At 42.6% G+C, this 13232-nt stretch overlaps 1 protein-coding gene across 2 annotated transcripts in view; it reads left to right on the forward strand.

The window, feature by feature from the left end:
• The window catches only part of GRM4 (glutamate metabotropic receptor 4), a 227936-nt gene that overhangs the window by 119452 nt on the left and 95252 nt on the right, over positions 1–13232 (forward strand). For both annotated transcript variants that reach the window (XM_033918406.1, XM_033918407.1), the window contains exon 5: positions 2004–2139. In XM_033918406.1, the coding sequence (XP_033774297.1) occupies positions 2004–2139 (136 nt within the window). The remainder of the gene's footprint in view (positions 1–2003; positions 2140–13232) is intronic.

The following is a 13232-nucleotide window of genomic DNA, read 5'->3' on the forward strand; positions in this document are numbered from 1 at the left end:
TTTCTTCTCCTCTCTTGCCCTCCATGAGAGTTTCAGATGCTGCATTCTATGCTAGAGAATGACATGGGGACAAATTTTTCCCTTTCCCTACAGGAACTCAATTTCCCCGTCCCGTGTCAAATTTTGTCACGGTCCCTGGCCCTGCCCCATTCCTCTAAGCTCTGCCTTAACCGCACAAGCCTTGAACACTTATGATTTTAAAGTGTTTGAGGACAGAGCTTAGGCATTGGTGGAATGAGGCATTATGACATCACAATCTAAGCTCTAGAATGTTGCTACTTATAATTTTAAAGTGTTTGAGGCTTGTGCAGATAAGAACAGAGCTTAGGCATTGGTGGAATGAGGCATTATGACATCACAATCTGAGCCCTAGAATGTTACTACTTATGATTTTAAAGTGTTTGAGCCTTGTGCAGATGAGGACGGAGCTTGCAGGAATGGGGCAGGTACAGGAAAAGAACTCGCCGGGATGGGAAAATGAGTTCCCGCAAGGACAGGGAAAAATTTGTCCCTTGTCATTCTCTACGCCAGGGGTTCCAAACGCTGTCCTGGAGGACCACCAGGCCAATCGGGTTTTCAGGCTAGCCCTAATGAATATGCATGAGAGAGTTTTGCACATAATGGAAGTGACAGGCATGCAAATCTGCTCAATGCATATTCATTAGGGTTAGTCTGAAAACCCGATTGGCCTGGTTGTCCTCCAGGACAGGTTTGGGAACCACTGCTCTATGCTGTACCTCTATAGTTTTCCTCTACAAGTGTTGCAGGAAGATAGCCAGCTACATTGGGCTTATTGATAAGAGATAACAAGGGGTGTGCTCTGTACATTGGATATTCTTGCTTGTGGATTTTAGGTATGCATCACACAGACATGCTAGGTATGAGGAGTTCAGGTGTTTTCTGTTCATTGGGCTTGTTTGCGTGTGGATTTTAGGCATGTGCCTTTCCTTGGTCATGTTGGCATGTGGAGTCGAGGTGTGCTTTTAGGTATTTAGGTGGAATTTAGGTATGTGCCATTTTGCTATGCAGACATGTTGGGCATGAGGAGTTCAGGGATGCCATAAAATCAAGGAGTGTTTTTGTGGGCACCCTATATATTGTATGTTGGTGTGTGGGTTATGGATATTTTTCGTACTTTAGAGGTTATGCTCAATTATGAGGTTGAGACATCTTTTCTGAAGACTGAACCCTCGGCTTCTGGTTCAGAGCACATATTGGAGACAATAAAATGAACAGATGGTTAGCCTTCCCTATAAAGATATTTAGTTTTAAAGTTAATGATCCAGTTACATAGAAAATACCTCTTTGTTCTTGGCAAGCGTAAAATGATCTAACACCTTCATTTGTCATGCTCACCAAATAAAGGAAAAGTCACTTTTGCAAATTGATTGATACAAAAACATCCCTGATGCAGATTTCATCTGTCACTTATGCAGCCTTGTGCTGTCTTGTCCTCTACAAAGAGTTCATCCTCTACTGGATGCATACGCTTCTGTTGTTCTTCATTTACATCTCATGCACCTGCCTGTAATCTGGATACAAATTGTCCTGGTGCTCACTAAACAGGTAAGTGTTCGTCAGTATGAGAAAGTTTCCATCTTAAATACCGTATTTTTTGCTCCATAAGACACACTCTTATTCCACCCACTTTTTTGGGGGAAAAAGTGCGTCTTATGGAGCAAAAAAATACAGTATTTTCACTTATTCTTCCTATCACTGACCTCTGACACTGCCAAAGAGTATCATTCATTCCTCAGATCACAAGAGAGTAGTGCTATTTGGCTGAGAGATTTAATGGATGTGTGAAGGTCCTGAATAGCTGATACGAGTGGCAGCATGTAAATATATTAAATCTAATTCTAGGTGTGTCTTGACAGCGAGGTGGTCTGTAGGGAAGTGATGGATGTCATGAGTCATGAACCACTAGCATTTGTCTCATGAATTTTGAAGGTACTTGGTTGGATTCAGCACTTCTTTCATGCAGTTCCTTTTTCCTTCTATAGGTGGCGTGTGTGTGGCACAATCTGTTAAGATCCCTAGAGAGCCAAAACCTGGAGAGTTTGATAAAATCATTCGACGTCTCTTAGAAACCTCCAGTGCTCGGGCGGTCATCATATTTGCCAGTGAGGATGACATAAGGTAAGCTGAAAATGAATTATTATTTAGAAGAAAGGGGTAATAGATATAATGTCTGCCGAGTCTTCCACCTTAGATGAGAGATTCCTGTGTCTAGACATTGTCTTCTAGGTTCCTCTCTCAGAGCTAGTTTTCTGCCAGTGGAGAGGGGAAAGCTACAGAGGAAAGGAAGGATAAAAGAGTATCCTGGTTGTGAGTGCGGCTTAGAGAGGGTATGAGGGGATGAGAGCTAAAATAATGGGATAAATGACATGGTTGGGGGAGAACTAGAGAAAAAGGGGATACTGGCTGTCAGAGGGGGAGGGTTGTTGGAACAGAAAAAGGATGAGGGACTGGAAGATGCCTAAAGTAATGGCTCCTATGAGCAGTGTATCCAAATGAGTTTGTATTATGTGTACTGTGATAGGAATGAACCATTCCTAAGCCAGTGAATGTTGGTTGTAATGTGGTGGGAAATTTTTTTAAAGGACATCCTAGTAGGAATTGGGAGTCCAGGTCATATCATCCAAAATGGTCAGCCATCTAACAGCTATTTTTGAACAAGATATACGCCATAATTTTCTGTTTGAAAATACGTGAGATGGATGTCTTTGTGCTGGAGACATTCAGCATGAACAGCCATTTCACAAACTGGAACTTCCAAATTACGAACAGTGAGATACCACTGGAACATATTGTACCAGATGCATCTCTTCCAGCCCTGGACCTGCTCAAGCGCTTCCTACCCAAACAGAGGATCTGGGCCACAGAGGCCTTGTTGCACCCATACTTCTTCAAAGAACAACTGCCTGCCCATCACTCGGAGCTCCCCATCCCCCGCGCAGTGGGAAGAAAACCCGGCAACGTCTGCAGCATCAGCATGAATACCGCATTGATCAGCCCCTGGAAGAATCTGTAGTTGATCCTGAATTGATAGCCCCATATGTCATGCAATAAGGGGAAAAGCCCCACCCTCCAATGTAGGTGGTGTTGGATGGAATTCATCAGAATGAGAATAAGAGTTGGAAAATTGTCTGTGTGTCCCAGTAATAATGTCATCTTTAAATCCCCTGTTTTATCAGTTATGTTTTTATTAAATTTATTGTAAACTGCCTAGACGTAATGATAGACAGTATATCAAATAAATAAGAAACTTGAAACTTGATACAAGGAATTTGGATGTTGGTATGCTAGCATTCTTAGCAAATGGCCCCACAGACTTCCATGCAAAGCAAAGGGGAAGCCTAGTAGTTAGTGTAGCGGACTGTAAACCAAAGGACTCAGGTTCAAAGATAGTGCCTGCATTGATAACTAGCCGATTGAACTACTGTAATTCTTTGTATAATGGGATGAGTAAAAACTGATTAGCCAGATTGCAGTTAGTGCAAAATATTGTTGCAAAATCAGACCATGTAACGCCTATATTGGTTGATTTGCAATGGCTGCCCATTGCAGAACAAATTACTTTCAGAGTTTTATGTCTGATATTTAAAGCCTTGCAGTGGAAGGTTCCAAAGTATTTGTCAGATAAGTTGACAACGTATGTTCCATCACGTTCTTTGCGCTCATCACAAAAGCATATACTTCAACTACCATCTCTGGTTAAAGTGAAGCTGATTAAGACACGAAAAGGGGCATTTTGTTATGCAGGTTCTAGTTTGTGGAATAGACCATGGAAACCAAAGCTCAATCGTCTCAGTGGAGAACCAAAACATTGCCAAGTCCAAAAAAAGTTCGGCAAGTTCGGTCAAACGTCATGGTGATGTTAACAGTTTTTTTTTTTTTACAGTTATGACGTTGTTCACTCTGAATTTTTGCCACAAGGACAAACTGTCAATCAAAATGACTATCTGAAAGTGTTTAAATGACTCTGAGAGAATCAGGAGGAAGTGGCCAGAACTTTGGAGGCAGCAGCCATGGTTCCTGCATCACGACAATTTGCCATCCACACCAGTGGAGATAAAGAGTATATCTGAATTCAAGACAACTTGGGACAAGTACTTTGGATCTCTAAAGGAGAGGAAGGGATAGAGGAATGCATGGTTGGGCAGACTACATAAGCCATAAGAGGAGACTGAGAGGGGACATGATCGAAACATTCAAGATATTGAAGGGAATTGAAATAGTAGAGAAAGAGAGATTTTTCACCCTCTCCGAGGAGGAGAGAATGAGAGGCCGCTCTCTAAAGTTAAAAGGGAATAGATTTCGTACAAACGCAAGGAAGTTCTTCTTTACCCAGAGAGTGGTAGAAATCTGGAACGCTCTTCTGGAGGCTGTCATAGGGGAAAACACCCTCAAGGGATTCAAGAAAGGGTTAGACAAGTTCCTGCTGAACCAGAACTTACGCAGGTAAGGCTAGTCTCAGTTAGGGCACTGGTCTTTGACCTAAGGGCTGCCTTGAGAGCAGACTACTGCGCATGATGGATCACTGGTCTGATCCAGCAGCGGCAATTCTTATGTTCTTATGTCCTTATATGGTCTTTTCCTGACTTCATTTTATCTCTGTTTCTATGTTTGTAAGTCTTTGCATAGAGCATTCTTACTGATAGTTAAATATTATTTTTATTGCTATTTGAATTCTGAAGATGCCTTACGTTCAGGCCCAGATTCTCTATACAGCGCCAATATCGGTGGCCACCTAAAAAGCGGCTGCCAATCACGTGGCGCCATTTAGAAAATCACGCCTCCGGGAAAGGTAGGCCACGGTTTTAAAAGCCTACATTGTCTTTGCCATGAATCACGCCTGCGTGGGCACTTTAGGCTGTCTAATGCCACTTTTGTTGTTGGCCATGCCCACAATGGTTTTAGGCAGGCTACAGCGCCTACAGAGGTGCGATTCCATTGCCTTGAAACAGTTAAAAATGTCATTTACGTGGCATTTTTTAATGAGCTTGGGCACCTACCAGTGCCTAAAAAAAAAATCAGCGCTGTTTATAGAAACCCAGACCTCGGAAATAATATATTTAAAATTGGTACATTTTACCACATTTGATTTTTTGTGTTAATGGATAGTGTGCAAATCTCTTTTGTGGGCAGCTTGCCCCCATTTTATAAGAATCCCTTCGGTGAAGCAATTTTGATTTCATAAAATAAAAGATCCATTTTCCTTGTTCCTTTTTGATATATAACTCTGTGTACTTTTACTTGAAAAATGGACACACAAATTCTGCTTTTTACAATCCTGTCAACAAACTGTCATTCTGAAAAGTCCTGTTGACAAAACCTATAATTTTTTAAAAAAACTTTTTCATTGAAAAATGACAAGAACCACCTTCCCTGATGGATTAAGGTTTTCTAATCTTAGGACTTTAAAGGAAAACTGTATAACATATTACTTTAGCTTGAAAGAGTTTTCAAAGTTTTCTTGGATCTGTAAACCCAAAAATGATGGAGCCAATACTCAATAGGGTAGCAAAGGCTCCCACCCAATTACCTCCCACTGACTGGGTGATCCCCAGATTTTCTGCAGGTCATAACCACTCAGTGGCATGCAGTCAGGGCTTTCAGGGGATTCAGTGAATCCCCAGCTCTACCGCCTTGCTTTTTTTTGTTTACTTTTTGCTTGATGTAGTTTGATTCGTTGAGCAGTCAAGCCAATATCCAGGCTGCTATGGTAACATTATATGAGTAGATATATTAAAATCACTATTAACTGGGTCACCTGCCCCTGGACAACCCTTGTACTAATCTGGTTTCTCTGTATTCTTGGCACCACATTCCAGTTATGTGCCGCTGAAAACTGGGGATCACCTAGCCAACATGATTTAACCAGGCAGGAGCTTCTCTTGCTTTGTTATAGCATTTAAAATATTGACCCACTAAATTTTTACTAAGGAAACAAATTAGCTGGTTAAATTATGGGTGGATCTGGTGCAGAGTTTTGGTAGAGAGAAAATTATTTATTTATTTATTTAAAAACTTAATATAGTGCCTGGAGTCACAGCGGTTTCCACTTAAACATACACAAAGCAAGAAATACAAAACAGTACAAAAACATTCTTGAAAACATCATCAACACATATAAAAATAAAATTTGCAAATTGTTCAATAATATATTAAAAGGATACAAGAAATGGTCAACAACTGTAGGAAAGACCGATCAGAAATATGCATCTACAAACAGTTTGGTTTTCAACATCTTAAAACTGTAATGATCTGCGCATAATCTTAATTGCCCAGTAAGATTGTTCCAATATGATATTTCAGCAATGGAAAAAATTTGGAGTTGAGTTGCCACACATCTTATATTATCAGCTGTCAATGCTACCAGTTCTACCTTCAAACCAGGACATAACAGCTTCTTGACGTTTTCATCATTTGAAAACTGCTGTCCACGGACAGATTTCTTCAAAACTTGGAATAGGAAAAAATCCAAGGGAGCCAAGTCAGGACTGTAGGGTAGATGGTTCAGTTGCTGGAACCCACATTCTTGGATGGCAGCCTGTGATTGTTGAGACGTGCACCGGCACATTGTTGTGAAGAAACAACATGCCTGCTCTGAGTTTTCCTAATTTTTTCTCCTTCATTGACTCCTGCAAAGCGATCATTGTGTTGGCGTAACTCTCCCCGGTTATGGTTGTCTTCTGTGGCATAAACTCCTGAAGCAAAAATTCTTTATCATCCCAGAAGACAGTTGCCATGACTTTGCCTGCAGATTTTTCTGTCTTGAAATTTTGGGGATGGGGGATGACTTGTTCTTCCACAGCATTGACTCCATTTTGGATTCAGGCTCTCTGTGATAGACCCAAGTCTCATCTACAGTCACCAAACAATGAAAAAATCCACTTGGTCTTAACAGAGCATTTTCAAGTTCTCCTCACAGCACTGGAGCTTTGTGGCCTTCTGACACAGCATCAACATTCTTGAAACCCATCTTGCACTAACCTTGCACTAGCCCAACTTCTCATGAATTATTTTCCAAACTGTATCTGCCGAGATGCCCTTTTCTGTCTGACAAAGTTAAATTCGCAACTTTCTTGCATATTTCTGGGTCATCTTCAATGGACTCTCTACCCCACTTAACCTGCTTGCTCCAAAATTTTACTTTGTAGGATGATTAGGCAGACTCACCATAAGTCTGTCCTGACTCACCATAAACTGTAGTCATGCATTCATGGATCTCCTTTGGCTTTTTTTCCTTCTTTTATGAGACATTTTATCATTAAACGGTGCTCCAAATGTAGCAGTTTCTTACTTGATTCACACGAGGACTCTCCTGATATCCTGTCTCTCGGAATGTTAGACTCACACTAAGCTGCAGCTGTGAATGAGTCACTCTGAGACATGTCACAACCTGCACAGACTTATTTCAACACACTTGCTGCTTTCTTTCATACTCGGGTAGATAAATGATTGAACGCCTCTTGTAAGGAGGTCTAATTGCATAAAATGGGTTCTGTGCTAAAACAACATGAGTTAATGGTAAAAGTACATGGTTTAATGGTATCCATGTTGATAACTTTTCCTTGTGCTGATATTCAGTCCTTAACTGGATAAGCTAAACCGGATATAAATAGGACTACTATTTTTGCAGTCCTATTTGTCCGATTAACTTATCTGTTTAAGGACTGTATATTGGCACAACTAGGAATAAATGCCGACTCTGCCCCCAGATCACCCACAAAATAGCCAGTTTCTGTTTGATTGGTTTGAAGGCACTGTTCCCTATAAGCTGAACAGGAGTCCTCTACTGACAGTCCTGCCGGTGGGAAGTGCTATTTTACTATCACATTTTCAGTAGTGAGGGACTTGCAAGTTGGTTCAATCATTTATCTACCCGAGTATGTCTCTTGTGATTGAAAGCACAGCATTGAAGCAACACCAGGGTTACGAGACGTCTGGATTTACCTGGGCATGTTCCGCTTCTCCCAATTCTGGATCCTCATTTACCGCAACCCTCAAGTTCAGGGGGTCAGCACAACTTTTCCCACCGCCTTCGTCGGTGGGGTTTAGGCACCTTGGGATCCTCCACAGAGAGGTCAGATTCCTCCAAAGGAAATATGTTAGTGATAAACCACAGTTAGCTGAGCCCAGATCGCTCCAAACTTCTGGAAATCCCAGCGCAAGACATCGGGATAAAGGAGCCATGGTAAGACTTCTGCTTCCAGCTGGGCCCGCCGTACTGAAGTCTTGAGGAACACCTGGGCAGTAAGATATTATCTGTGGTCTCCATGCACGCATAAGGCAATGGTCTGTTCATAATTTACTTGCAGTACAGACATGGTCTCTCTTCTTATGAGGGTCTTGATGCTGCCAGAGTTTATTAGTACCTGGTAGGGGTTCTCATTCAGTCCCACTTCCTTTAGGCAGTTCCTAACTTCAGGTTGAGAGGCCTCCACAATATTGCAGTCATGTGGCTCCACCACATCCACATCCACAGCATCTCTGCTTATCCCCAAGCAGTCTCTTGCCAAATGTCCCTTGGTCCCACACTTAAAGCAGACTAGCATGTTCAATTCTTCTCCCTGGCCTCACCTAGGCTGGCCAGTTCAGAGTGAAGCTAATGCCCATGGCTCAGACCTTCCCTTCAGAGCTCCTGGGCTTGATGGCCTTCTCCTTTCCTTGGGGAATTTGACCCATGTTGCGTCCATCTCTTCAGTCTGTAGAAAAAAACAGTGAGGGGTCTCTTTCATCTGGAGGGTATTTTTCTGAAACTTCTGTCCATAGGACTCTGGGGTACACCTTGCCTATTCCAAAATGGCTGCCTTCACCTCTTTATAGGGAGCTCGACCGTCAGGGTTGGAGCTCTGGAAAACAATTTGACTGCCCCTGGTTAACAGCTTTCTCAGATATGTAATCCACATGGTCTCTGGCCATCTAGCTAAGCAGGCAGTCCTTTCAAAATTCTGCAAGAAGTGATTACGAATATCCTCCCGTTTTGTCGAGAAAATGTCTAAATGCTACTTTATGTCATTTTTTGGACATCTTTCTGTTTTGAAAATGAGTCCCATAGTAACATATGGTACTTTGTGTCTTAAGTGCTTTGAAAATGAACCCCTAATTCTATTAGCACATGCTAATCTTTAATAAAAGGGTCCCATTGTTTGAAAGAGTACATCAAATTTTAAATAAACTGTAAACTGTAGAAATCCACCCATATACTATCATCACTACTCATCCCCCATACCCACACACATCATACCACTGATACACATAGATCTCACATATACCATCATCACTATTCATACTTTGCATCCACTAGGCCTACCAGCTTACACATTTCCTACTTCCCTACTGAGGTACACTGACTGTGCCATGGCTGTTTAAACAGAGCTCCCTACAAAGACATGCCCAAATCTGCAAATGGAGGACAGGAGAAATGTGCTTTAGACACACTGTACGTTTGCATTTTTCAGATTGATTTTTTAAAAAAATTTTTATTTTAAAAGATATTTTGGTTCTAAAAGTTTAGTTAGTTAGTTAAGTGCCATCGACTCGTGTTCGCGTCCGAGCGACTTGATGAGTTATGGATCTATAAAGAAATCGGTTTTGTGCTAGTCCGCAGACACAAATCATTTCTGCACACGTTAAAACATTCTAGTGTTCGTTAAGGGCATCAAGACACCCCAAGGAAGCCCCGCCTTTCCTGACTGAGAGCTCCGACCCCATTACAATACACAAACTCCTGATTTCCCTTCTTATCCTGGCATCAGAATCCAAAATGGTCCTGGCTGGCCTCGCTGCAGCCATTTTAGGAAAGGACCTAGGGATGCATGAAGGTTAGTAACTTGCACAGGTCAAAGTTCTGGTATAATGTGGTGGGGGGCTAGTTAGGGGGTGAGGCTTCCTCAGGCAACCATGAGCAGGACCAGGAATGAAAAGGCAGGTAAAAAGCAATTGGGGGGGGGGGGTTTGTATATGTTCAGATTGGAAGTGATACCATGAAACAATGAACACATCTGCATTGTCCCTGTTGTTTTAAAACGGCAGCACACCCCTACTGGCCGGATCTTTGTAGTCAGATTCTGCGGCAGTGCTGACACTCCTATTGGCTGGAGCCCTGCAGCTATACCTTAATGAAACCCTGTCCCTGGTGCTGGCCGGACCCCTGTAGTTGGAGGCTGAGGGAGCTCTGTCTTTCTTTTGCTGTCTCTAGCATTTGTTTATCGCTTCTTAGGGAAAGCACCAGGTTGCTTACAGACTGCAGTGGACCATGGTGTGTTTTTAGTATACTGTTAAAACCTCATGGTCTGATCTTTATTAATTAAAGAAATTCAATTAGTAGTCAGCAGATATGCAAATAGGGCCTGGCAGCGTTCCACCGGGTCCCCTGACAGAGGTGATGGAGTTGTAGCCATCAGCTGGAGTTACTTTGCATGCTCACTGATATCAGAGGACTCGGCCTGCATGTTCAGTTCTAGTAGGGCCAACAGGGGCACCGCATTCTGCTGATCAGGAAAGGGAGAGGAAGCTATAATCCAAAACGATGTAATCACAAGATGAGAGAACATTAGGCATGCTTCTCTTCTTTTAGTCTTTCCTTTCTCCTCATATCGCATTCTCTTTCTCCTCTTGTACCTCTTTGGTATGTGTCTGTCTTGGTCCCCTTTCATTTCTTTCTTTCTCTCTCTTCTTTTGTGTTCCATATTAGAGAATGACACGGTGAAAAAATTGGTCCCCGTCACCGCCCCGTCCCCGTCTCACCATCCTCTGCACCGCCCCGTCACCGCCATTCCCTTCACCGCCCCGTCACCGCCACTGCCACCCCATTCACCGCCCCGTCACCGCCACTGCAACCCCATTCACCGCCCCGTCACCGTCACCGCTGCATACATAAAAGCCTCAAACGGGTACGATTTTATATACTTTTCTTTATTTACGTATAAAGGAAACATTCTTTAAAACTTTAAAACTTTAAAAATTAATTAATATTTGTTTCATTTTTCGAAGAGGTCTAGACAGATGACAAAAATATGCAATGTCACCTCTGAAACAACTATAGAAAAATAGACTGATATAAATTCTCAAAACTGACACATTTTTATCACTAAATTTAAAATATTTATTTTTCATACAATTTTTCAATCACTAATCTTCCACCACCCCTGGGGCTAGCAATGCACAGACATAAAACTACACAGTCTTACATGCAAAGGGGTTGGAAATAAAATAATCTTATTCGCTTTGCACTCTGATTAAAAAAAAAGAACCAGCTCAGTGCTGCAAGAGTAGCCCAGCCAGACTTCAGCACGGAGCTGGTCCTACTAGAAACCTCTAATGTGGCTTAGTAAAAGAGACCCTAAAAGCAAATAATCTCACCTGCATCAGAGCAAATGAAAATTTCAGCATGAGAATGTGTATGCTATTGGAAAGAGTAGCTCAGCCAGACCTCAGCACGGAGCTGGGTTTTTTTTTTTACACAAACATTCCTTTCCTTACCTCAGCTTGTAACCGACGAAGTTTTCAGGTTTTCAAGAAGCTGCGAAATCCAAATCCTCTGCTCGGCTCCGAAATCACAATCGCTACTGCTGCACTACAAGCCATTAAATATCATGTGCGGCAGTAGCGATTGGTCCCCTACTTTGATCTGACAAATGAGGAGCCAGTATATTGGGGGGCGGAGTCAATGCGGCAACGTGCAAGTTGGATCGAGAGTTGGAGGAGACAGACAACATGGCGGAGACATCAAACACCCGGTCACGAACACGGTGAAACACAGGTAAATAGCGGTTCCTAGAAGGGGGTACATTGGCCTGCGGGGACAAATCTTTTCACCGTTTTTGCGGGCGGTGAAAACTTTTGTCCCCGTGTCTGCGGCGATTTGGCTTTGGAGTCTCCATAACCCGCAGCCAAACCGCAGCCACGCCGCGGCTCCCTGCGGGGATCGCTCCCCGTGTCATTCTCTATTCCATATTTTTAGCTGCAGAGGTCTGCTATTCTTGTGGTTCTCTACTTGCCTTTCCTTTTCTCATGCACTGGCCTCCTTAGGTGGTGTCTTTCTTCTTGTCTAATTCTCTCTTATTTATTTATTCAATTTTCTATACCATTCTCCCAGGGGAGCTCAGAATGATTTACATGAATTTATTCAGCATTTTTCCCTGTCTGTCCCGGCAGGCTCACAATCTATCTAATGTACCTGGGGCAATGGGGAGGATTAAGTGACTTGCCCAGGGTCACAAGGAGCAGCGTGGATTTGAACCCACAACCTCAGGGTGCTGAGGCTGAAGCTTTAACCACTACGCCACTCTAGAAATCATGATGTAGTAAAAGTGAACCAAGTAAGGGACAGTCAAGCCATTGTGACATCACTGATGAGGTTGGCTTTTGGGCATTGGTGGAATGAGGCATTATGACATCACAATACCAGCCGGTTATCAGAGGCTGAAATGTTTCACACTATTTATTTATTCAATTTTCTATATTGTTCTCCCAGGGGAGCTCAGAACAGTTTACATGAATTTATTCATGTACTCAAGCATTTTTCTCTGTCTATCCTGGGAGGCTCAAAATCTATCTAATGTACCTGGGGCAATGGGGGAATTAAGTGCCTTGTCCAGGGTCACAAGGAGCGGCATGGGGTTGAGCCCATAACCTCAGGGTGCTGAGGCTATAGATTTAACCACTGCACCACACTCTCCTGCCCACACTCTTATCTTCATTTCCTTTTATCCTGTCTCTTTCTCAATTGGCTATAGTAACTTGGGATTATCTGTCTTTCTCCTCTCTTTTTTACCCTTCCCATACTTCTATTTCTTGCTGTGCCTGATCATGACAATGGGGCTCATTTTCAAAAAGAAAGATGTCCAAAAGACAGCATAAACCGGGGTGTTATGGGCAGGTTTTGGGTGGGCTTCATGCTTGGATATCTTGGAAGTTAATTGAAACTTCTTTCCAAGACATCCTGGATGGACCTTAGATGTCCGAGGCTAGACCTGTATTAAAATAATCTAAGTGCCAAAAAGGTACCCAAATTGATCAAATGACCACTGGAGGGATTAAGTAATGACATCTCTACACTCCCCTAGTGGTCACTAACCCCCTCCCACCCCCATAAATCTGAATGAAACAGTACATACCTGTCTCTAGCAGAGAAGTATCTGGTGGGTGGACTATTAACCATAGAGAGGAGGACTCATAGAAACATAGAAAGATGACGGCAGATAAGGGCTATAGCCCAT

Source organism: Geotrypetes seraphini, chromosome 13 (genome assembly GCF_902459505.1).
Source record: "Geotrypetes seraphini chromosome 13, aGeoSer1.1, whole genome shotgun sequence".
NCBI classification, from domain to species: domain Eukaryota; kingdom Metazoa; phylum Chordata; class Amphibia; order Gymnophiona; family Dermophiidae; genus Geotrypetes; species Geotrypetes seraphini.